Source organism: Anguilla rostrata, chromosome 7 (genome assembly GCF_018555375.3).
Source record: "Anguilla rostrata isolate EN2019 chromosome 7, ASM1855537v3, whole genome shotgun sequence".
Lineage (NCBI taxonomy): Eukaryota > Metazoa > Chordata > Actinopteri > Anguilliformes > Anguillidae > Anguilla > Anguilla rostrata.
This window is the reverse complement of record NC_057939.1, coordinates 45,515,002-45,540,594: the sequence shown is the minus strand read 5'-3', so window position 1 is coordinate 45,540,594 and position 25,593 is coordinate 45,515,002. Positions and strand designations below refer to the sequence as shown.

General features: G+C 47.8%; 1 protein-coding gene across 2 annotated transcripts in view; it reads left to right on the top strand.

Annotated features, from left to right (window-relative positions):
• The window catches only part of hipk2 (homeodomain interacting protein kinase 2), a 46,932-nt gene extending 21,574 nt beyond the window's left edge, over positions 1-25,358 (top strand). The window contains exons 3-15 of one of the 2 annotated variants that reach the window (XM_064344655.1): positions 8,424-8,547; positions 9,175-9,294; positions 9,538-9,624; positions 9,832-10,016; positions 10,678-10,840; positions 12,835-13,039; positions 13,689-13,810; positions 15,333-15,460; positions 17,232-17,414; positions 17,654-17,923; positions 18,680-18,924; positions 19,082-19,230; positions 19,639-25,358. In XM_064344655.1, coding sequence (XP_064200725.1) covers positions 8,424-8,547; positions 9,175-9,294; positions 9,538-9,624; positions 9,832-10,016; positions 10,678-10,840; positions 12,835-13,039; positions 13,689-13,810; positions 15,333-15,460; positions 17,232-17,414; positions 17,654-17,923; positions 18,680-18,924; positions 19,082-19,230; positions 19,639-20,082 — 2,425 coding nt within the window. In that variant the 3' untranslated portion in view covers positions 20,083-25,358. Of the gene's footprint in view, positions 1-8,423; positions 8,548-9,174; positions 9,295-9,537; positions 9,625-9,831; positions 10,017-10,677; positions 10,841-12,834; positions 13,040-13,688; positions 13,811-15,329; positions 15,461-17,231; positions 17,415-17,653; positions 17,924-18,679; positions 18,925-19,081; positions 19,231-19,638 lie in introns of both variants that reach the window. The other variant, XM_064344654.1, reaches the window with a different exon arrangement.
• The last annotated feature ends 235 nt before the right edge of the window (positions 25,359-25,593 follow it).

The window sequence follows — 25,593 nt, the reverse complement described above, 5'->3', positions numbered from 1 at the left end:
TCTCAACATCCCAACCGTTCCTACTTATCATTGAGAGGGTCTCCATGGTAACCTGTGTGTTTGTGCAACAAGGACAAAGAGAGGGAGAGAGAGAGGAGGGCCGGGGAGCAGCCCAGAGAGGGAGAGGGGGACTGGGTGACAAAGACACACACAGTAGCCTATAATTGGGATTTTTTATGAATATGGATGCTGATCTAGGATCAGTTTAGCCTTTTAGCTCATAATGGGCAAGGTTAGGATGTGGCCTGGGGAGACCTGGTTCTAGATCAGCTGTTCCTGCTCTGAGACGCTTCAGTAATGCAGGCTGTGCTGCTACAGAATAAATCAGTCATGAGTGGAGTCCTCTCTTTCTGTGGAATGGCACTGACTGGCCCTCTCTCTTTCTCTCTCTCTCACCCCCTCTCCCTCCCCACCTCTCTCTCACTCTTTCTCACTCTCTCTCTGTTTGCTTGTTTGGCTTCCTGTGGCACAAGCGTATGCTCTGAATTTTGAATGAGGCAAATCCTCCCGGCTGTGTCATGTCAGGCCTAATGTCTGTCCGGTCCTGCCTACCATTCTGTTTCGGTAAAAATGCTTTTTCCCCCAATTTTTGAATCTCCAGTTTTTCCTCTCAGGTAACTGCTGTGTAACCCACACACACACACCAGAAAACTGCTGAGCTTAAGAGTGTAGTCAGTCCTATCAAACCACTAAAAAACATAGTTTGTTCGTTTATTCATCTATCTGTGGTATTTAGGTCTCCACGGCTGTTTGCCTCCTCCGTGCCTCGGTCCTTTCATTGTCCTGCACCTGCCAGGTGCTCCGTCTACCCGCTCGGTGCCCTTTCCCAGCGCTCCGACAAAGGACTCTGTGTCCAAAGTGCGTCAGCGTCTCTCGGGTCGGTAAACGGGTTCGAGCCCAAGGGAGTCGAGACCAGAATAATTCTTTCAGTGTTACTGTAGGAGGAGAAAGAGTTACCTACTCGGGTGTAAGAGTCTTTAACGTGCTTCCGGAACGACAGTGTTTTACCGTAGACACTGACGCAGGTGGGACCTGTGTCTTAGCGTGTGGGCCGTTCCCAGGTTGTCTTGGTGTTCGGTTGGCTCGGTCAGTGAGGTTCAGGCTGTCTTTAAGCGACGTTCCTTCCGCAGCAGGAGGCACCGTCGACAGTTTCCCTTTCCTGGCCCCTTCAGATTGTGGTGGGAAACCCCTTTCCTAAAGGGCTGGTGTGTGTACACCTGCACCCGCTCACCCATGGATTAGACCGCTCACGAGCTTGTCAACAAATGCAGCTAAAATGGCGGATCATGTTGACGATTGGGGCTAATTGAATCATTAGATAAGCGATCGTGATGTAATCGAGAGCAGAGGTCGTCATGAAGCCCTGAAATGGATTCAGCCCTGCGGGGTCAGGGTTCAACCCCCCCTGCTGTAGATGAATGTGTGGGTTTTGGGGGGGGGGGGGGGAATTGGGGGTTCAGTTTGCCCACTGATTGCAGTTAAATGATGTAAATGTTCTTGTTTGTTTCTTGACCTTGACCTTGATCACCAGAGGGGCTGTTTAAACAGCCCCCTTTTGGGGGAGGGGGGGGGTGTAGTCCGCCCGCTCTCTGCTCCCATGATCCTTGACCTCTAGAGGTTCTCTCTGGGTGGGGGGGCGGGGCAGAGGCTTCCTGGGGGCAATTAAACCAGCTGTAACTGAGAGGCCAGTGACACCAGCAACACTCAGAGTGGGCTGTTTCATCTCTCTCTTTCTCCCTCCTTCCTCTCTCTCCCTCCCCCCTCTCTCTCTTTTTCTCTGTCGACCCCCTCTCCCACCGCGTATCTCTTTCTTTCTCTCTCTCCCTCCCTCACTGCACATTGTTCCTCAAAATGAAAGCAATAAGTTATATTGTTTATATTATAAGTTAGACAGGTTATATAAAATACCTGCATTTAAATGTAGCCAAAATGGTTTTGTTTTGTTTGAATGTAAAACATGTGGAAGATGATTACCAGATAGCTGGGAAAGTGTAATCATTCACCACCCCCCCTTCCCCAAAGTGAATTCCTGGCTTTGTTTACTGAGCTTGTCAAGGTCTTTTTGGGATGACTTTACCTAACACTGTAAAGGAAAGTCTTTTGTAGACAAACGTCCTCATCTCTCAAGATCTCACTGCCTATAATTTAAAATAAACTCATTTTAGGACAAAGATCTGGCATGCACTGCCACGGCCAGCCATGCACAGTTGTGGGGGTGCTGTTGAGCTCTCACCAGCGAGATAATGTGTGTTTGCACACGAGACGGAACAAATTCTGCCACCTCTGGTCTCCATTTTACCTGGCTGTCTTCACCTTTGTGACAGAAATCTCCTCTGATTCTCCAGAGCAGGGAAGAGCTTCACACAGAGCTTTGAAAATGGTGTTTCTGCAGATCCTTACCTCACTGCAGTCTCGGTAGTCTGTGTCCTTCCTCTTTCCTGTGGAGTCTTTCTCAGATTGCAGGGGGGCACATTTGTTGTCTGATTCTGGCCTGCTTCATTGTATACTCTTCCCACAGACACCTGGAGGGCAATTAACTGATGCTCTGACGTAATTCCAACTCTGGCTGTGTGGAAAAACGCTGTACGTACGTGGAGGTGCAGACATTGTCCCATTTTAGTTTTAAACTGAAGTGCGTTTCTTTTCTGTGTCACTGGAACAAAGCCTTTTAATGAGCATTGCTATGATAAACCACATCATGACAATTGGTTTGTTGTGTTTTCTGTATTTAAGGTGGAAAACGTTTTTTTTTCTTCTTCCAAAGCTGTCGTTTCCTGCGCAGATTAATTTGAGAATGTTTTCATAATGAGTTATTTTGGTGCAGAAGGCCCTTTCCATGAGATTTCCATGAGAAATGAAGAGCCCGATATCAGTGTGATGTGACGTTTTTCCGCCGTGGCTGTGATTTGAGGTTTGAGCCTGTCTGACTGTTGACCTGCGCGTGACCGCTACGTGACCTCTGCGTGTTTGTTTTGGTGGAGATCAGGAGCGCTCAGGGGGTTTTGAGCTGTGAGAGCTTCAGACAGCGTATTTCAGCGTTTGAAGTGCAGGAGCCCCTGAATCTCTGCCCCCCACCCCCCCAACACTGCACAGGACCAAGTTCAGCTGTGTGGTTTCCATGGAAAAGCGGCTCTTTACCATCTGTAAGAGACGAGCCCAAGGACTCCCCCCCCCCCCCCCCTCGTGCCCCCCCCACCCCCCCGTGCCGCTCTCGTTTTAGTGGCGGCACTCAAACTCGCTTCACGCAAAAAAAAATAAAAAAATAAAAAAACTGCTGATCTGTGGGTTCTGTGTAATTAAAATGTCCCGGCGGAGTTTTTAATTTGCGGCCCCCTCCCCCCCTTTGTGACTCCTGCGCTAATTAACTCCGGTGACAGCTTTTCCATTTTTCTACGGCTGTCATTTGCATGCATCAGAACATCAGAAAGCACCCTACCCCGCCCACCGCCTCCCCCTCCCCCTCCCCCTCCCCCTTCCCCTTCCCCTTTTACCACTTTAGATCAGCGCAGCGGACTGTGTGGCGTAGCGACCGTAGCGCTGATCCCGCTCGGCTGTGCCCCGAAGAACAGCGCGTCCTGCCGCGGACGCACACCGCGCCCGAGGCCGGTTTGAACCCGTGTCCGCTCGAGCCCGGCCTTCAGGAGTCTTTAGTTAACGACGCGAGCGCCAGTGATTTAAACGAGCCTTCGAGGAGCCGGGCGCCCTCCCGCTCTCCTGCGCTCTCTCTCTCCGCCGCACCGCGCAAGCAGATTTTCTGACGAGTGTCAGGATGTCCGCGTGACTCTGCGGGCCTGACTCGCTGCTAAAATCCTTAATGAGGGTCTGAGGGAATTCGGAGCTGAGGAGAGAAGCTGGAAGGCTGGCGGGGTGGTTCCCATGGGCCCGTGATCCAGGCTGTGGTGGAGAAAAATGAGAGCCAAAGTTTCCCCCCCCCCCCCCGCAGAAACGCCTAGAGAGAGGCGTGCTCGAGCGGCGGCGTGATCGGGAGCGGCCTGTGGGCAGGCAGGTGTCGTCTCGGTGAGCGCTACCTGTGCAGGTGTGCTCAGGTGAACACGTTCATCTCGCCCGCTCGGTCTGTCCTGACGTGGCTGTGTTGGTTCATCCCTCACCATGGCTAAGCTAGGCTATGCTAGGCTATAATGGGATAGGCTATGCTAGGCTTGGCTGTGCTAGGTTATAACAGGATAGGCTATGCTAGGCTTGGCTGTTCTAAGCTAATATAGGATAGGATATGCTAGGCTAGGCTATGCTATGCTTGGCTATAATAGGATAGGCTGTGCTTGGCTATGCTAGGCCAGGCTATGCTAGGCTAGTCTAGGCTATAATGGGATAGGCTATGCTAGGCTAGACTTGGCTAGGCTATCCTCCTGAAACCCACCTAGGCAGCATGCAGAGCGAGGAGCGAGGACGCAGAGTAAGAGCAGCCAGAACGGTGTGTTAGCATTCACTCCACGCCTCCTGCCTGCCTCAGTTCTGTCAGGCGGCTGAGAATGACATTGCTTTGTCTGTTATGACTGAGCCTTCCAGAATGAGACACGAAAGCCGTCGTATTGTATAGATTCTCCCAGGACATAATTGCTTTTTTGCTTGAAAGGACAAGAGAATGAGAGATTAAACCTGCACCTCTCTTTAATGCAGATGGCACTGTTGATTATGGAAAATTACCGCAGTCCCAAAACTGGAGGGGGGTGGGGGGGAACAATAAAAGAAAGTAGACAATGAAAACTGATTAAATGTACTTACAGGTGAGTGTTTGACAGGGCTGGAGGGGGGAAATTAATTACCTGTCAGTGTGAGTGATTGTTCCTAAAGAACCCCCTGTCTTTATGAACACAGGACAGCCCTTCCTGTCTGTGCTCTAACAGCATGAGAAGGAGCACCACACCTGGGTTTGCTCTGCCCCTGCGATGCGATGGGAGTGTGTGCGTGTGTGTTTGTGTGTATGTGTGTGTGTTTGTGTGTATGTGCGTGTATATGTGTGCGTTTGATTGATTTGATTATTTTGCTGATACAGCGATCCTTCTCTCTGGCCATTAGTTTTGGGGTTTTCGTTTTCTTCTTGCTCACTGCTTGTGGAATTACCCAGAATTCTCAATGACAGCTCTCTCATTGGGGCTGCATCCTTTCCCTACTCACACAGTCTCCCATCCCCCACCGTCAGTAAGCAGCCCTCTATGATGCGGTGGCTGAATTAATGCCGTGACCCCCCTGCCCCCCTCAGCTACATCCCCCCCCCCCCCACTCCCCCCCAGGTGGAAATGAATGTATAATGGATAAGATCAGCACTGCACTGTGGAGAATGATAATCAACACCCATGAACAGGTAATTATGAAGCATTGCGGGGAGGGAGGGAGTGAGTGAGTGAGAGAGATGGGGGGATGAGGGAGCAGAATTGAGAGAAAGAAGGGAAGCTAGAGGAGAGGGGAGGCAGCGATAGCTTTGTCTGTTTGGTAAGTGCTGCTAATGTGCTCCTGTGTGATACACTGGCTCCCGCTCTGCCTTCGACGGGTTGGCAAAGGGAACGTTTGGGTGAGAAACGTGACACAGCTGCACCCTGCCTGACCACCGAGAACCACACACGTTCATAAGTCTCTCTCTCTCTCTCTCTCTCTTTCTCTGCCTCTTTCTCTCTCTCTTTCCTCCTCTCTCTCCTCCCTCTCTCCCTCTTTCTCCTACTCTCCCTCTTTCCCCCTTTCACTCTTTCTCCATTTCCCTCTCTCCCTCTCCCTCCCTCTCTCTCTCTCTTTATCTCTCTCTCAAACGCAAGCACCAAACTCTCTGAGATGACGCTCATACCGAGAATGAAAACACGATCTGTCACATCCAGTATGGTAATATGACATTTCCTTTTTATTTGTCTTTGTTTGATCCTCGCGGTTGCATTTACAACTCGGTGTGTAGCAGACGCTCTGATTCAGAGCGACTCTTGCAGCTTACCTTTCTATTCTTTATGTAAAATCCATTTTACTGCTGAATATTTACTGATGTAAGACAGCACCTCGCTCTGGCGGACAATGGCAGGGCCCCAAATGGAAAGTAAAACCTGCAACCCCAGTCACAGCCCCACTTCCCTAACCGTTACACTACTGCGCTTGCAAATTTGAGTGGCTTCCTGGGAGCCTTGGATACACACTAGCGCTGATGCGACTGACTGCCTGGAATTGCGGTGCAGGTCTGGGTACTGTCTGCGCAGGTCTGTGTGCCAGCTGCGCATGTCTGAGTGCTGGCTGCACTGGTCTTGGTCCTGGCTCGACCGGCTGCGCATTGGTCCTGAGCTGCGCTGCACAGGTCTGGTCTGCTGCGTCTTAGTCACTGCAGACAGCTCTGCGACAGACAGCAGGGGACAGATGGCAGGAGGATTGATGCTCTGTGAGAGACAGGGAGACCCCTGGAACTGCGCCTGCGTCTCTTCTCTCCCGCTTTTCTGAGTGCCTGCCTCTGTTTTTAGCTCCCTGCCCAACCCCCCCCCCACTGTCCCATCCGGCTGGTGTCTCTTTCTCTCTCCCCCCAGTGTGAGGAGAGTGAGGCATATTTCCAGTAAAGCCTTGACTTCCGCTGCTGCGGCGCCTCATTAATTTAATGCCAAGCAAAGGGGGATTATTCACGTTTAATAGGCTGCAGCTCTTTAAACTCTGTGACTCTCTGGTTTCAGCAGTGGCATCACACCAGAGCTGGACAGTCCCCCCAACCAATTGCATAGACATACAGCTTAGAGAGTACTCCAGTATACTAATACTATATCTGTTCTACTTCCTTCTGACTTGACTGTGGCTTTCTGACCTTTGTCTGAAAAATGCTTGTGTGAGTATTTCTGTGAAAAGTTTTAAGATATTTGGGTGGATGAGGGGATTCCTTATGAACGGAAAAGTAGAATACTGTCATTAATAATTAAAGAAGTGAGTAGCAGATACTGTTGTGATTTTTCTCTGGCTTTTTTTCCCTCTCGGATACATTCCACACAATCTGAAGACCTGTCCTCACTGTTTCATCATTCAGTAGATAACAACAGAGGCCTTAACTTTTTATTTCTCTCGTCGTCCCATTTTCTTTCACTCGTTCCACACTTTCTCTCCCCCCCTCAGTCTGGGGAGTGCTCTTTGGTGCCATGCAGAGATAGAGGGGGAGGAAAAAGTTAGAGCAGTCAGCATTTTTCCCCCTCTCAAACCTTGAAATGAAACAACTTTCCTGAAATGAAAGGACATTTTTCAGTGTCTTTCAAAAAAACAAAGTGTTTGTGCTCAGATTTGGGCGCTGTTCCTGTTCCCAGCTCCTTTCCGGAATGTTCAGTGACTCGTGGTGCATTCCAGAACACCGCCACATGTCCAGCCTGCGGGCGGTGCTCATGGGAGGTGCTCATGGGCGATGCTAAACATTCTATGTGCGTCAGTGATGCAGTGTTGTCTTCTTGGCCTGAAATGCCACCCTTTTTTTCCCAGAGTTTTGTGGGCTTTACTTAGTTGGTAGGAAACATCTCCCTGCTGTGAGTGTGTCCAGAATGTTCCCCTTCCCATAATTAATGTGTGCGTGCGTGCGTGCGTGCGTGCGTGCGTGCGTGCGTGCGTGCGTGCGTGCGTGCGTGCGTGTGTGTGCGTGTTCACGTCCTGGTTGTGTTCAGGTAAGAGTGACTCTCGAGGCTTTTACTTGGCTCCTGGCTGTGCTGATGCACTTTTTAATAACTTACAACTTTATGCGTTGAAACAAGACTCCTCTCAGCCCTGCAGTCCCAGAATGCCTCCGGACAGAGCCCTGTCACCACGTGACTGACCCTCTGGTGACCTGCCGGCAGTGGGGAATTTTTCCCACAATACCTTGCTGCTGAAAATATGCTAGTTTTGTCGGATGAGGAGTCAGTCTCCCCCTTGATCCCACAGAAATGTGCAACACTGTCCTCCGTTTCACTGCCCAGTATTTAAGGTTAAGAGTCTAATAAAATGGGAGAATAGTGTCTTTGTGCAGTGAGAACACAGCATGCCCCCCTGGGGGTCCTTTAAAAATCCTTGAAAATATTTCCGTTCTGATAAGCTGTGGAAAAGCCACAGAATGTCAATATCTCTATGCCCTTGAAAAGTCAGAGGAAATTGCCTGAATTAAATGAAACAAAAAATGCATCCATCTTGCTAAGTTGGCGGCATTATGTCACTTAATTTCACTGCCTGTCTGTTTAAATTCTGTTCTTATTGTGCCACTGTCTTAAGGGATGTCTGTCATGTTTAGTGGTATTTATTGAGAGTTCCAAATGTGGAAAATGTATTTTGAGTTGTGGTGGAAGTGTGGTGGGTTTTCTTTTATTATTTGCCAGTTTATAATAAAGCTTTGTGATACATATTTATTCAGGTGTATAATTTCTTTGGCCATTGATGCCTTATGATATGTCATGCTGTCTCGTGTGTACTGACCCCTGACCTGTGACCTCTGCCCCCAGAGCTCCTGAGATAATCCTGGGCCTGCCGTTCTCTGAGGCCATCGACATGTGGTCCCTGGGCTGTGTGATCGCTGAGCTCTTCCTGGGCTGGCCTCTCTATCCAGGAGCCTCAGAATATGACCAGGTACGAGAGCGAGCCCACCATTCATTCTGAATGTCATCTGTTTATTATTGTGCATATTTATTATTATAATAAGTTCCTTAGCATGCTGCTAAGGTGTGTGAATTTGAACACTACATTTAGAGAGAGAGGGAAAGGGTAGAGCGAAAGAGAGCAAGATGTTGGTGTAAGCATACTGAGAGGTCAGAGCTCAGATCTTGCCCACAGCCGTGCACTGCATTGTGGGAAAATTTGTTAGCTGGGGAAAGGGCGCGCTCCGTCTCCTTGCCTTGCAAAACAGAACCAAACATCGATGTTGTCATGGCGATGTAAAGCGCTGTGTCTAATGAGGATCTGAGTGACAAAACGCACCGAGGCGCAGCGCAGTTTGGCAGGCGAAGCTGAAGTCGGTGCTCGGCGAGCGCTGGGTTTGGGGGCAGCTCCGCGAACACCAGCTGAAACACGTTTCTCTGCCAAAGTCCCCTGATTTCCCATGATCCTCCCTGAAAACACTGTGGGAAAAACACCTGTTGTGTAATGAGTAATTGTGACAGTGATGTGCGTTTGCCATATTGAGGGGGGGTGAGAAAACGGATTGGGATTGCTTAATATTAACCCCTCGCTGTCTGGTTTCTCTCTCTCTTTCTTCAGATTCGGTACATATCGCAGACACAGGGCCTGCCAGCTGAGTATCTGCTTAGCGCGGGAACGAAGACAGCCAGGTTCTTCAACAGAGACACTGAATCGACCTACCCTCTGTGGAGACTGAAGGTAGAGTCTGTTCACACATCCACACACTCTAATGTGAGCTGCACCCAGCAATACTGTGGAATTTCAGTATTAGTTATATTTTTGTGTCTGTGTGTTTGCACTTAACTTTGCTTTGGCAATGTTACCATTGTGACTCTTTCTCCTGTCTGATTTGATATTTGGGTATATCTCATGCCTCTATCTCTTGGAGATCATTTGATGTTTGGGGGTTACCGAGGTGACATTGCCTCTCGTTTCCTACAGACACCAGAGGACCATGAGGGGGAGACTGGGATCAAATCCAAGGAGGCCCGAAAATACATCTTCAACTGCCTGGATGACATGGCACAGGTACCCACCTCTCACCTATACCAGTCATAACAGCACAGTTTGCACACCTCTTACCTGTGTCTGTCAGAACAGCACAGTTTGCACACCTCTTACCTGTGTCTGTCAGAACAGCACAGGTACACACCTCTCAGCTGTCTGTCTCTCCCTCTCTCCTTCCCTCCCTGCCTCCCTCTCTCCCTCCCTCCCTCTCTCGCTCCCCCTGCTCAGGTGAACATGGCGTCCGATCTGGAGGGCAGCGACATGCTGGCGGAGAAGGCCGACCGGCGGGAGTTCATCGACTTGCTGACCAAGATGCTGACCATCGACGCAGACAAGCGCATCACCCCCATCGAGACCCTCAACCACCCCTTTGTCACCATGACGCACCTGCTGGACTTCCCCCACAGCTCAAAGTAGGTTACTGTGGAACCCCCCCCTCCACTAGGAGAATGCCATGGGTGGAATGAGGGGTCCAGACCTGCCATTTTGGGATGGGTCATGCAACAGCCAGTCAGAATCGCCAGAGAGCTATGATGGAACCCTGCCAATCTCTTCCTCCAGTCCATTAAAACACAATGGTCTAACCCTGACCTTTAACCCCTAACCTTTCGACCTTAGTGTCTGTCTTCTGGGGATTTGCTTTCTTTAGACAAAATTGCACCAGTTAAATCTTCTGAGGGACAGAGAGAGAGAGAGAAAAGTGAGGAAAACAAGCCATGCATGCTTTTGTCTTAGAGTTGTCAGGGGCAACAGAGAGCAGGAGCCAGGAGCAGGGTGATGTCATCAGGCCATAAAGCGTTGGCTCCTCTCTGTGTATGCTTCAGGGTGCTGGGAAACACTGCGTACAGTAAAGCTCTGGTGCTTAACACGGGCACTCTGCACAATTGTACTAAAAGTTAAGCAAACAAATTAATGAAATAATCTTTGAATAAATGGATAAATCAGACAGAATGAGGGGCATTATAGACTTTTCTGTTTCTGAAATCTCACTAGGATTGTACTGTCTTGTCTGCTCATGAAGTTTTGATTGAATTGTCCTCTTTGCCCCTGTCCTGCCCCCCCCTCGCCCCCCAGTGTGAAGTCCTGTTTTCAGAACATGGAGATCTGCAAGCGGAGGGTTCACATGTACGACACGGTGAACCAGAGCAAGACCCCCTTCATCACCCACATGGCCCCCAGCACCTCCACCAACCTCACCATGACCTTCAACAACCAGCTCAACACTGTCCACAGCCAGGTTAGTTTTCGGCTCACTCAACACTGTCCACTGCCAGGTCAGTCTACAGCTCACTCAACACTGTCCACAGCCAGGTCAGTCTACAGCTCACTCAACACTGTCCACAGCCAGGTCAGTTTTCGGCTCACTCAACACTGTCCACTGCCAGGTCAGTCTACAGCTCACTCAACACTGTCCACAGCCAGGTCAGTCTACAGCTCACTCAACACTGTCCACAGCCAGGTCAGTCTACAGCTCACTCAACACTGTCCACAGCCAGGTTAGTCTACAGCTTACTCAACACTGTTCACAGCCAGGTCAGTCTACAGCTCACTCAACACTGTTCACAGCCAGGTCAGTCTACAGCTCACTCAACACTGTCCACAGCCAGGTCAGTCTACAGCTCACTCAACACTGTCCACAGCCAGGTCAGTCTACAGCTTCTCAACACTGTCCACAGACAGGTCAGTCTACAACCAGCTTGACTCTGTTCACAGCCTGGTCTGTTTACAATCATTTCACCACTGTACCCAATATCGTAAGTGTTTCTTTATGTGCTGTAGGCACTAAGGGCGCCCCCTATGTGGGGACTGCGCACACTGCGACGCTTTCTGTCCCAGAGGAATTCACTGCTCAGCTCTCTCACGTTATGGCTTCAGTGCCCTTTCACATTTGCTCGAGGTGTGGAAAGAATATTTAGCATTTAGCAAGATTATGGGGGCACGACAAGGAACACAGGTCTTGTTTTTGCAGAATGCTATTATTATTTTTTTTTTTACAGGCAGTAATTGAGACTGGAAGACACACATTGATAAAAAAAGGGATTCTTTTGTGTCATTAATGCACTCATATTTTTTATTGCATCATTCGGTCTGAATAACGATCAGACCCGAGACAATGATTTATTACCTGCTTTTCGTGGGTCTGAAACATTATTGCGGTTTTATGTGACAGCTCCTGGGCTGGGCTGTTTGTTTTGCATGATGAATGCCACAGCTGCACATTGATTGGCTATCCCCCTTGCTTCTCGTCAAGCACACTAAAGAGGAAAGATGAGCCAGTGCTCTTAGTTTGCTCCATACCTGCTTAATAAAAAGATTACAATTACCTCAGAAATATTAGACGGTGACACTCAAGTAAAGTCCAAGGAGTTTCTTCGAGAGGATATTGGCCAGGTGGTCGGCGTCGCCTGCCAAGAGCTAGATTTCATTTTAAGTTACCGGCATAATCTTTATTTCATTAATTACTATAGAAATCATTGGTTGGGCAAAATGAAAATATACGAACAGAAGACGTTTTTTTTGTGCATTGGTGGTGAGAATGACTTTCCCAGCATTTCCTGATTGGGTGTGAATCTTCACACATTCTTGTCTCTTCATTAATTATGCCACATGAAGGAAATGGATCTATCTCCTTGTGTGTTTGTAGACATGCCTTATGTCTGTTATCTGAAAAGGAGACCTTGAGGAGTGTCCTGGTTTTCATGTCTTCATCACACACTTATTTTCTTTAGTTTTGTGAACATTTACCACATGAAAACCTGCCCATTACCCAAGATGCACCCCTTCAACATTCCCTCTCCTCTAGAGAGCGATTATCATAACTAAGTTTTTAAATCATATTAGTCTGCTATCTGCATGGAAACTATTAATAACCAGGTCATCCTGAGCAACTTGAACTTGTCTTCATGGTTATTGCATGGTATATGAAAATTGTAATTATGAATTTTGTTAATGCATTATGTTTGGTGTTAAATATTGTTTGGCATTTTGTTGTAATAACAAATAATAATAATATGTATTATTATTATTATTATTATCATTATTATTATCATTATTATCGTTGTTGCTGCTGTTATTATCATCATTATTATTATTATTATTGTTGTTGTTGTTGTTGCTGCTGTTATTATCATCATTATTATTATTATTATTATTGTTGTTGTTGCTGCTGCTGTTATTATTATCATTATTATTATTATTAGTGACCCCCCCCTCCCCTTTTCAACCCTCTAGGGCCCAGACCTCCCCCCGTCCTCCAGCACCAGCCTGTCGCTGGTCCCCCCCGACGTCTCCGTACTAAACTACCAATCTGCGCTCTACCAGCCTGCCGTGGCCCCCAGGAGCCTGCCCATGCCCCCCCCTGCGGGGCCCCAGCTGTGCGCCGCGAGGCCCGACCCCTTTCAGCAGGCCCTCATCGTCTGCCCCCCAGGCTTCCAGGGTGAGCTGACGGGCTGGTGTACATGCGCGCGCACACACACACACACACATACACGCACAAATACACAAATACACACACACCGCTCATGCACAAATACACATGCACACACCAAGCATGCACAAATGCACACACACACACCGCATGCACAAATACGCACATGCACACATGCATGCACACACATGCACACACAGAAACCCACACAGAAGTCCACCGGACCAGAGCACTGTAATAAACGCTTTGTAAGTGTCTCTGGTTAACAGCATCTGTTAAGTGACTAAATTTAGTGTAATGAAGCTCATGGTAATGTATAAACTGTATAATAATATAATGATAACATGTAATATGAAGTAATGTCATTTTAGTGTGATGTGATGTTCCTGTAATGTAATATGGTAATGTAAATGGTAAATGGACTGCATTTATATAGCGCTTTTATCCAAAGCGCTTTACAATTGATACCTCTCATTCACCAGAGCATTTAGGGGTTAGGTGTCTTGCTCAGGGACACTTTGACACGCCCAGGGTGGGGCTCGAACCGGCAACCCTCCGACTGCCAGACAACCGCTCTTACCTCCTGAGCTATGTAACGTGATGTAATGTTAATGTAATGCTAATGTAGTTGCGCAATATGTGCTGTTTGCTTCTTCAGGCCTGCAGGCGTCTCCCTCCAAACATGGCGGGTACTCGGTGCGGATGGAGAACGCCGTTCCCATAGTAACACAGGCCCCCGGCGCCCAGCCGCTGCAGATCCAGCCCGGCCTGCTCACACAGGTAAGGACCTTCGTTGCCGCGGAGACGCCCTCTCACCTACACCTCAGTGCGTCATATGAGCTGTGAAGATTGCCCCTTGACCCCCCAGCCCCACCTGCCAAAAAGGATTTTGGGTAAGCCTTACGGACAGAGCTGGAGACAGAGCTGAAGACAGAGCTCCGCGTTCACCTGGACTGAACTCTGCTCCAGGAAATGGCTGGCTTGGGCTGTGACTGACAGGATTGGCTAGTTTGGGCTGTGTCTGACAGGATTGGCTAGTTTGGGCTGTGACTGACAGGATTGGCTAGTTTGGGCTGTGTCTGACAGGATTGGCTAGTTTGGGCTGTGACTGACAGGATTGGCTAGTTTGGGCTGTGTCTGACAGGATTGGCTAGTTTGGGCTGTGCCTGACAGGATTGGCTAGTTTGGGCTGTGCCTGACAGAATTGGCTGGATTGGGCTGTGATTGACAGGACTGGCTGGTTAGGGCTGTGATTGATCAGTTGTGTAGTTGTTACCTGAAAGCAACAAATTTGCCGGCTCTGAAATTCTTTTTTTCTGTGGACTGGAATGCCACAACTGTTCTTTAAAGCAGTCATTTTTATACATTTTTATCTTCCCTTACACACAACTCCCTCCCCCCCAAATAATTTTCCATGCGTGCATTTCTACAGAAAGCTGTCTGCTTATTCAAGTGGCAAGCTCTTCCTCTCTATCTCTCTCTCTCTCTCTCTCCCCCTTTGTCTTAATTAAGATCTCTGAGGGGGTTACGGTTGTGCTGCATTCAAATGTTCAGCCTGAAATACCTCAGACCGCAAAACCACACCAAAATGGCCCCCGCGCCCTCCCGCACCCCCTCTCTCGTAAAGCTGTGTTTTCACCCTGAGCGGTTCCTGGCAGAACATCCCTGCTCCTGTCTGCGTTTCTGAAAGAGACGATCCTTCTTAAGGCAGCGCTGGCCCTGACACTGCATTTTCCCCAAAAGCACAGGCTTTGTGTTGTTCCCCTTGGGGATGTCGGACGGTCCTGGTGAAGTGAAGCGGCCTGGGCCCTCCTCGGGGGGACTGGTGCTCGGGACCAGCCTTTATTTGGGTCAGGAATGTGGAGAATGCAGGAGCAATGGGGGGAGAGAGAGTGAAAGAGGGAGAGGGAGAGGGAGACACTTTCAGAGTCTGGGGGTGACAAAAGGGGTTGCACTTCAGTGTGTGTGTGTGTTGGGGGGGAGGGCGCATACTCCTGGGGCTACAGGGTGATTTGTCTCCTCTGTGAGAGAGTAAAAAGGAAATTTTCCATCAGTGTTTCCATCAGTAATGACAATGATAAATATCTCATTCCTCCCCCCTCTCTCTCTCTGTCTGTCTCTCTCTCTCTCTGTCTGTCTGTCTCTCTCTCTCTTTTTATATCTATGTCTCTCTGTCTCTGTCTCTTTATCTCTCTCTCTCTCTCTCTCTCCCCCTCTCTTTGTCTCTATGTCTCTCTCTCTCTCTCTCTGTCTGTCTGTCTGTCTGTCTGTCTCTCTCTCTCTCTCTCTCTCTCTCTAGCAGGCCTGGCCCGGTGGTACTCAGCAGATTCTCCTCCCTCAGGCGTGGCAGCAGTTGACCCACAGTTCAGTTCCACACGCCGCGGTCATCCCTGACACCATGACCAGCGCGCAGCCTCTGGCCAACTGGAGGTGAGCTCAGACCGACCGTAAAACAAGCAACACACCGACTGTGACCTGACCCCAAACTAACCCCAAACTGACCCCAAACCAATCCTACATACTGCCCCAAACTGACCCCAAACCGATCCTAAATACTGCCCCAAACTGACCCCAAACCGATCCTAAATACTGCCCCAAACTGACCCTAAGCTGATCCTAAATACTGCCCCTAACTGACCCCAAACCGATCCTAAATACTGCCCTTAACTGACCCCAAACCGATCCTAAATACTGCCCCTAACTGACCCCAAACCGATCCTAAATACTGCCCCTAACTGACCCCAAACTGATCCTAAATACTGCCCCAAATTGACCCCAAACCGATCCTAAATACTGCCCCAAACTGACCACAAACCGATCCTAAATACTGCCCCTAACGGACCCCAAACCGATCCTAAATAGTGCCCCTAACTGACCCCAAACCAATCCTAAATACTGCCCCTAACTGACCCCAAATGGATCCTAAATACTGCCCCTAACTGACCCCAACCCGATCCTAAATAGTGCCCCTAACTGACCCCAAACCGATCCTAAATAGTGCCCCTAACTGACCCCAAACCGATCCTAAATACTGCCCCTAACTGACCCCAAACCGATCCTAAATACTGCCCCTAACTGACCCCAAACCGATCCTAAAACCTACCCAAAACGGACCCCAAACTGATCCTACATACTTCCCCAAACTGACCCCAAACCGATCCTAAATACTGCCCCTAACTGACCCCAAACCGATCCTAAATACTGCCCCTAACTGACCCCAAACCAATCCTAAACACTGCCCCAAACTGACCCCAAATGGATCCTAAATACTGCCCCAAAACGGACCCTAAACAAACCACAAAACAACCCCAAACTGCAAGACAGTGCTTAAATGGCCAGGAAGTAAGTATACTCAGGTCCTGGGTTAGAGTTCATTAGGCCAGTGCTTCCCAACCTCCTTCAGTTTTTGATCAGTGATCAAATGTATACCCAGCATACACAGGGGTCCGCAGGGCCGAGGCTGGGCACCCCTGCATTACACTGACGGCCGTGTGACACTCTGGGCTGCGGGCTTTGTTATAAAAGTGTTGCACTCCCTCTGCAGAGACGTCCCTCTCGTACGTTCTGCTGCTTCCTCTGGCCTCTGCTGCCACCCGCTGTCGTGTTTGTGCAACATGCGCAACCCCCGTGCTTTTCTCTGAGGTTTCCGAGCAGCACACGCAATCCTCCGTGCTTTTCTCTGGGGTTTCCGAGCAGCACACGCAATCCTCCGTGCTTTTCTCTGGGGTTTCCGAGCAGCACACGCAATCCCAGTGTTTTTTTCTCTGGGGTTTCCGAGCAGATTTTTCTGAAAAAGCAGATTCTGTTTTAACGAAGCCCCGTTTTCCCTGACACACTGAGACCTGTTCGGGTCGTTTGGCATTGCGCAGCAGATCTCCTGTGATTCATTTCCTGCCTGTTATTCCCCTGGGTGATTTCATATTTACTGTACAAATTTCTGTGTCAGAGGACTTCTTTTTTCAATCTTAAGACACCATGTTTTGAGCTTTAATAGTCTTTCTGTCTTTAAAAGCTGTTGTATTCTTTGATATAAAGAATATTATTAATCACATTTTTATATTATTGTTGATATTAATATTCATTTAGTGTCAGTAAAGTCTGTAGTGTAAATACAGTACTGTCTTCGTTAAATGGTAGTTGATGTCTCTTCTGCCAAATCAGCTAAGGTTTGAGAAAGGTAACATTTTCGATGGTGTTGCAGGAACTCCCATCCCCATGGCAACCATTACAATCCCATCATGCAGCAGCCGGCCTTGCTGGCAGCTCACGTGACCCTCCCCTCCGCCCAGCCCCTGAATGTGGGCGTGGCCCACGTCATGCGGCAGCAGCCAACCAGCAGCAACTCTTCCAAGAAGAGCAGGCAGCAGCAGCAGCTCTCCAGCAGGTGGGGATGATGTCATTTCCTCTAACTCTCACAGGCCCCTGTCGTCACTTCCCTTAAATCTTACAAGCCCCTGTAAATACCATCACTTCCGCCGTGATGTCAGGCTGAAGCTGAAAAATCAGGAGTGGTCTTTTACATGTAATTATAGAAATAGAAATGAAATGTGTCAGTTAGATAAAGAGAAAGAAATTGATTAGAAAATGAATCTGACTTGTGTCACCTCTCTCTCTCTCTCTCAGGAACGGCTCTGGTTTTGAGGTGTCTTCGTCCCCGCAGCGCTCCAAGCGGGTGAAGGAGAACACGCCCCCTCGTTGTGCGGTGGTGCCGAGCGACCCCCCCTCAGCCTGCGGGGCGCCCCTGTCCTGCGGGATCTGGGGGGACCCCCAGCCCAACCCCCCCCAGCGCCAGACCATCGTCATCCACGACACGCCCAGCCCGGCCATCAGCATCATCACCATCAGCAGTGACACGGACGACGAGGACGACAACAACAAACGCACCAACACCAGGTCAGAGGTCGCAGGTCACCCGTCCCTGCTGGGGATGCTGGGAATTTGAGTATTTACAACTCATCCTGCAGTGACCAATACAAACACACACACATCACATCTGTTATATAAATGAGCAATGGAACTACATCAGTTAGATGGGTAGCACTTTATTAATCCCCACTGGGAAATTGATTTATCAGCAGCAGCGTACAATCAAAACGTTACCATTAAAACCAATCTAAAATTAAAAACAAAAAAAGAGCAAGAATATATGAAACGGATGCAGCATACAACATAAAAAACCAAGTGCTAAAGAAGTGCTAAAAAGTGTTTACTGCAACATACTACTAAAAAATTAATACATAAGATAAATTGGGCTCTAATCTGGTCTGGTTAAAACAACATATGGCTGCAGATGGGGAAAATTTTCTAAAACTCTCTGTGGAACACCAGGGGGCGATGACGCTTCCACTGAAAAAAACTGAAAAAGAAGTTGTGAATGAATCCCTTTGTTTCCGATGTGATATTCATATACGGCACTCAGAGAGTTTGCCAGATAAGACAGGAGCAAAAACATAAAGCAGTAAACAAAATCTGTTTTATATAACTCAAAGCCAAGTGCAAAACCAGGGTATTCAGAACAGCAGTCAGGCCACAGTTAGCAATTAAAGAACCATCTAGATGCGTAAAAAAGTCTACAGCAGACGGATTAAGAAACTCTCGGGGATGCAGGCATATTACGTTATACTCTTCCTCCTCCTCTTCCTCATGTAGCACAATGTCTAAGCAGAGGAATGATGTCATCAGCTGCGTGACGGTGCACGACTCCCTCGCCTCGGACTCGTCCAATCACAGCAGCCCGTACGCCGTGGAGTCCCGCCCCCACAACAACAATGGCTTCCAGGCCAAAGGTGTGCTGCTGGACAACTACTGTCACTCCAACCCCCGCGCCATCATCATTCCTCCCCCCAAAGTGCAGGCCAACGAGGGGCCTATGGACTGTCACCACCTCCTGCCAGGTACACACTCCTCATGGGTGTGTGTGTGTGTGTGTGTCGTGAATGTGTGTGTTGTGAGCGTTAGGATGTTTTCTGACTGATCCGAAAAGGCTTCGGTCACAGTGCATCCAAATTTTCACCCGACTGTGCCTGTCCCCTCTTCCGTTCTTACCTGCAGACGCAGCAGGTCACCAGAACTCCATCTACAAGTACAAAACAGCCAACGGGGCGTTGTCCGGCGGCAACTACTCCTCAGGGGGCGGGGCTTACAGGCAGCAGCGTTCTGGGCCACTCCCCTTTCAGCAGCAGCCCCTCAACCTGAGCCAGGTGAGCACAAACCCAGCCGCTCGGGTTCTTTTCCTTCATCACCCGAAACCCCTGCGAGTGGAAGCCTTAATTAGCCCTAGCGTCAGCAGCACGCCAGCAGATTCTGCATTACTGTTGCGCAGACAACTTGGGTGCTCTTGTGAAATGAATATAATTTGAATGTGAACTTTCCCAGATTTGCTGTTGCTGTATCATGAGCCTCTCTCTTACGCTGAACATTCATGTTTTAGATTTTATGTTAATTTATTAATTTGGTAGCCACTTTTGTCTGAATTGGTTACCGAAGCTAGTATGTCAAAGAGAACCAAGTGCATTTAAGTAGCACAGATATACTAATGCTACGTTCTCTCCCTCTCCTTGTCTCCCTTTCTCCTTATCTCTCCTTCTCTCCCTCTCTCTTTCTCGCAGGCGCAACAGCACATGGCGGCGGAGCGGAATGGCGGTAACCGGCGGCAACAGGCTTACGTGGCCCCTACCATGGCTGCCCAGGCCCCGTACCCCTTCCATCACCACAGCCCCTCCCACCCTCACCTGGCCGCCGCCCACTTGCCGGGCCAGCCCCACCCTCACCTGTACGCCTACACCGCGCCCACCGCGCTGGGCTCCACGGGCGCCGTGGCCCACCTGGTCACCTCCCAGGGCTCCGCCCGCCATGGGGCCTACCCCGCGGGCCTGGTCCACCAGGTGCCCGTCAGCATGGGGCACCACGTTCTGCCCTCCCCCGCCCTCCACCACGCCCAGTACCAGGCCCAGTTCACCCACCAGACCTACTTCAGCAGTTCCCCCGGCTCCGCAGTCTACACTGGATACCCCCTGAGCCCCACCAAGGTCAGCCAGTACCCTTACCTCTAGAGCAGACACTGGAGCCCCGCCCCCTAAAGCTGAGGTCACCCGTCCCTTAGAGACAGAGGGGCTGGCAGCGCTGTTATACCCACGCGGGAAACCTGAAATCTGATGGCGGTGATGCGGAAAATGGACAAATGGTGCCCTCCGGTGGGCGATGGGGGGACTGAGGATTTATTTTTATTTTACTTTTTTTTTTTTTTTAGCATCGGTACTTTTAGATTCGTTTGTCGAATGGGCCAGTTCCTTTTGTTTTTGTAGTTTGGGATTTTTATTTTTGTATTATTATTATTGTTAGCGTTTTTAATTGATTTCGTTCTTTGAGGGATCACTTACCTGGATGCGTGAGCTCCTTTGAGATGGGGATAAGGTGGAATGAGGATATCTGCTGCTCTTCAAAGAAAAACAAACAGAAACACACAAAACAGAAAATAATGGCCTTGAATTTCCACCTCTGCTTCAACAAAAGAGAGGAGTGAGTCCTTTTGGAAACTCAGAAAACTGAGAAATGGAAAAAAAAAACATTTTTAGAGTATTTATCTTTTTTGTAATTTTGTGTTCACTTGTAGAGAATTGCTGGTTTTTGATTTTTTCTTTTTTAGTTTCCTCTGGAAAAAAAGTTTTAGCTGTGCCCCTTTTTTGGTAGAATGTAGCACCCTTCACCCTTCATTGCGTGAAGCACCTCTGATACCAATAGATTTGCGTTCGTTTCCTTCTCGGTGCGATTGCGCGAAGCGGCGTCGGTAGCATACGCACGTACGAGGCAAACGGTCCGTCAGTGTGGGCGTGCGCGCCCCGTCGTCCGCCCCCGTGACCTTTGACCTCTCGAAATCCTCCAATAGACTTGGCCCTTAGCATCGATCCCTTGTAGTGCCTTACGGACGTGCTGACACGCTTTATTAAAAGTTTACTGCGCTGGGACTTGCAGCCCAGAGGAGGCTGGGTCTTAGGTTTCAAGTCTTCGTGACCATCAGTCGACCCTTTTTTAAAAACTTCTAGGTGTGCCGAGTACAGAAATATAACCTGCGATGTCTGCCAGAGGTTCTCGCTTGTCACGTGTAGTTGTAATTCATTTTTTGCTGCGTCCGTGTAGCTGAGTATGACTTGCCTGGTAAGGATTTTGTTTGCGTTAGGCACTGAACCAAAGCTGCCACTAGGTGTTTCCTTATTCTGTGGAGTGCAGTCATCAAATGGGCATGTGTTTCAGCATTGCGAGATTCATTTGCCTGTGTCATTTCGGCAAGCTTACGTTTGAAACGGTGGCGTTCACCTCTGCATGTATTTACCTAGACGTGGGGGAATGGGTGAGAACCAAATGCATTCATACTGCTATAATGACAGAATGCCTGGTGTATAAAAATGATAGGCTACCTGAAACCTTAATAAGAGATGATTTTCCTTTTCCAACAGTTCAAAATTGAAAACATTTTTATGGTTTCACTCTAAGGTCTGAAATTTTTTTGTTGCAACAATTTCTGTGATATGTTTGGGTGGTTGGTGAGCATGATGACAGTCTAATTTAAAGCCAGGGATTTACTCTTTGGAATTTTGTCCAATCTTACCCGAAAAGGGCCAATGCGAGTTCAGGGTTTGCTTTAAGCCAACACTGCAGCACCCGATTTAACTGATTAACTAACCATGGTCTTCAGTCAAGATCTTGATAAGATGGATGTCTTGGTGCTGGGCTAAAACAAAAATCTGCACCCACACCAGCCCTTTTAGGATAAGATTGGACACCCCTGCTTTAAGCATTTAGTGAAACAATAGCCTAGGTGCCACACAGTGGCCAGCAAAATCACAATGCCAGTGGTCATATAACAGTACTCTGCTACGGGGTGTTCCATACGGCAACATTTCAGTTTCTTAGACCTTTTTTCCCCTCTTATATTGAGAAGTAGAGTCTCGTTGGATAAAGAAATTAAATTGAGTTTTGAAGTCAATTCCAGGGGCCCAACGGGAGTGGGCCCAGTGATGTCACAGAGGGCTAGCTGGAGCAGCCAATGAGAGCACGGCAGCAGAAGCGGAGTTGGGATTGGAGCCCAGAGAGAAAGGGGCGTGAGCGGATGTGGGATAGGTGAGACAGGGAAGGAGGGCAGGGATTGGTCGGTGGATGGAATCAGGCTGTGGTTGGTTGGTTGGTTGGGGGTGTGGAGTTAGGGTTAGGGTTAGGGTCACAATGGGACTATGAAGAATAGCATGTTGAGACAGAGCAGGTCGGTAGCAACGGTGACCCTGATAATTTGGGGGGGGAGGGGGTTCACAGGGTCAAGGAGAGCACACCGTACTCTTGAGACGAAGTTACATTTTGGAGTAGATTTTGCGAGCGATTCTAGCTGTTATGCTCTTTGAGTTATGTGTACCGTATGTCACCTTAACGATACGAACGTGACAGAAGGGTCTGTGCACGCCCGGAGGGGGTTGGTGTTGAGTGTTGGCGTTTAGGTTTGCCGCCGCGTGTCAGTTTTGAATTTCCTCGTACAAACCTCACGCCACCAGACAAGGCTGTGGGAGCGGATCGGTCCGTGGATAAAGTTGGGATTTGCGTAGTTCAGTACGTAGAGCTTTTGTTTCGGGGATCCGGTTGTTCACCCTTTTGTGTTTCGGTCGCGTTTGTTTTTCCGTCGGGACCTGCGCTCGCGAGATTGGCTCAGGAGCAGTGACATCGATGTCGAGTGACGTCACTCGTTTCTCCCTCGACGTCTCGCTGGAGTCGCGTCGCTGTAGTCGCACTGGCTGCGCAGTTGTAGTTCTCTGCCGCAAAGAAGAGATTTTCAACGGCGTTTGGGAGGTTTGTCACATTATTATGTTTTGTCTTTAGAGATTGCTGCAATAATTCTCGTGGGTGTTGTTTTATCAGTGTAAATGTTTTTTTTTTGTCATTTCTTGAAGCTCATTTATTCATGTTATTCGTATGTAATTGAGGAATGTGCGTAGCTGTGTATCGTATTCCAGGGAAGGGAAATGTACCAGTATAGTCTGTGCTGCTGTAAAATGTCCAGCACATTAATAATATTAATGGTAATAACATTAACGTTATTGATGATATTAGTGATGATATTAACCTGACAGTCGGGTAGGTAGGTCGTGAAGACGTGTGAGAGCTCCCAGTACAAGTTTGGAACTCTGTCCCAAAACTTCAGTCCAAAGAATATCCCCTCTTCTCCCAGAGCTTAAATAAGCCTCTTAAGCCTCTTTAAAAAAAAACATTTTGTTCTTTTTTTTGTTTATTTTACCGGGTATAATATTCTGTTCACCCTCGGCTCCAATGTTATAAACACGGCTGGATGTGCATTCTTTTTTTAGGGACTCCGTTTAAGTGGTGATTCTAGAAACTGGGGGTGGAGGGGCCCATTGGGGCCCTTCTGCCGGACCTCCACTGTCCACCCTCGGGGCCCCCCAATGCTCGGGGCCCTAGGGAGTTGCCTGGCTTGTTATTCATTAGATTCACCTTTGTGTTTAGCGGTGGAAACCAAGGCAAAGGGGTTCTTTCACCCTAAGCATTCTGGGACTTCAGTTTACCACCAAAGAAAGGATATAGGATGATGACTGCTCCCCGCTCTCTCCTTCGTTTAGAGTACTGAACTGGCAATAACGTCCCTGTCTCAGCTGTGTATGCGTCAAGACCGCCATTTTGTATCCAAATGAAAACGTTGTTTTGGGAGGAGAAAACTAACTGAGGAGATATAAAACTTGCGTACTTGTGCTGGTGTGAGTTTTGCGCAAGTATATGCTGAATACACACACACATACAGTCACTCAAGTACACACTGTGTACCTGTGAGCGTGTTTGTGTGCAAGCATGCATGCTTTTGACACACATTCTGTTCATTGGATTGGGCACCACAAAGAAAGGGATTTGTTTTATTCTTATCGTGTATCGAAGCCAAATGTTATGATTCGGTCATTTTTATAGATTTTCTCACCAAAAATTTACAAACATGAATAAATGGGAAAGTTGTATTTAATTTTTTTGATTTTTTAAAAGAATACTTGTCTTGTTTATGTCCATGCACATCAAAAATAATTTGTCTTTTTTTCCTGAAAGTTTGGGAAATAAGGTACAGGCCAGTTAAGGAGAAATAAGTAATTACTCTCGTAATTTTGTTTTTTCTAAGCTTGTATTCATAACACCTGCGCTCTGGTGTTTGTGTGATGTAGCTATTGATTTGTGAATATAGACCGCCAGAAGGATTCCCAGTTTTTCACGTGCGGAGCACACTCTCTGTGGAGAGGCGATCGATAAGGATGCAGACCCGTCTCCAGTCCCTGATGTTCCTTGAAGATAACAAACATATTCCAACAACCACTTCCCTAGGGAAATATATATGCATTTTTGTGATTCATGACATGAGCAGTTTTTTTACTCTCACTACAAAAAAAAAAAAAACGTAAATTAAAAAATATTCCTAATGAAATGGGAATTGAACTTCTTCAATGAAATGAAGATTAACTTTTTTTTTTCAAAGTAGTAATATTCTAGGATCTCCTCTAGACTTAAAGAAAGCGTCGCTGTTTCTGCATGGTTTTGTGTCCCAAGGCTGTGTGGATAATCTGCGGTTTCTCCTCTCATTTCCTGTTGTAAACGCCGTGCTGTGTTGCAGTTCCCCCCCCTGTAGGCCTTTCACTGTGTTAATGGAAATTTCTGTTCTTCTGTTGTTTTTTTAAAATAGCTTTTGTTTATGTGTGGGGTTGGGTTTGGGGTTTTGCTAAGTGTAACATCTCCTTTTATCAATGTTTTATCGACCTTTTGATGTAGAGCTGTACGAACGCTGTTCCTCTGACTCACTAAGTATCTTATGAGAATGGATATTTTACTGGCTTATAGAATGTTTAAATAAATAAGATTCTGAATAATAATAATATTAATTGAAATTCTTAACCAGTTGAGTACTTGCTAATAAGCGATTGTGTTACCATTAAGACGTTGTGTGCTTCTCTTAATAATCATTTTCGTTGTAGAAAAATGGAGTGAATTTATATTAGTCCAATTAACTAATTATAGCATTGTAAATTCAATGAGGTTTTTAACAGAAAAATTGGTTAGAGAAGAATATAGTTATTTTAATTGTTCTATTTACTATCTGTAGGGTGAGAAGGGGCTCGCGATGTGGTGAACTATGTTATAGCTTGTTATTCACTGTTACTTTTGATCATTTTTTCGGTCTCAGAGGTGAATCGAGTTATTAATATAATGAGAATTTGTATGCTCACATATGCATATTGTATATGTGTAGAACTGTAATCACACTTTGTCATGGATTTACATTAAAACTGTTAAGTCACGGCACCTGCCTCTTGTCGTATTTGTGATGGGAAGCTCATTTTTAAATTCATCGTGTGTGCATGTGTGCGTATACTTGTGTGTGTATGTGTTTGAATTTAGGAGCAAACATGATTGGCATCGTTGTCTTCTTCCACAGCAAAATGCCAGTTTAAAATTGCTCGTCTCAGCTTGCAGTGAATGCAAAATGTCCCTGTTCAGCCACATCTGCTACTGTTACTATGCAGAGGCATAAACCA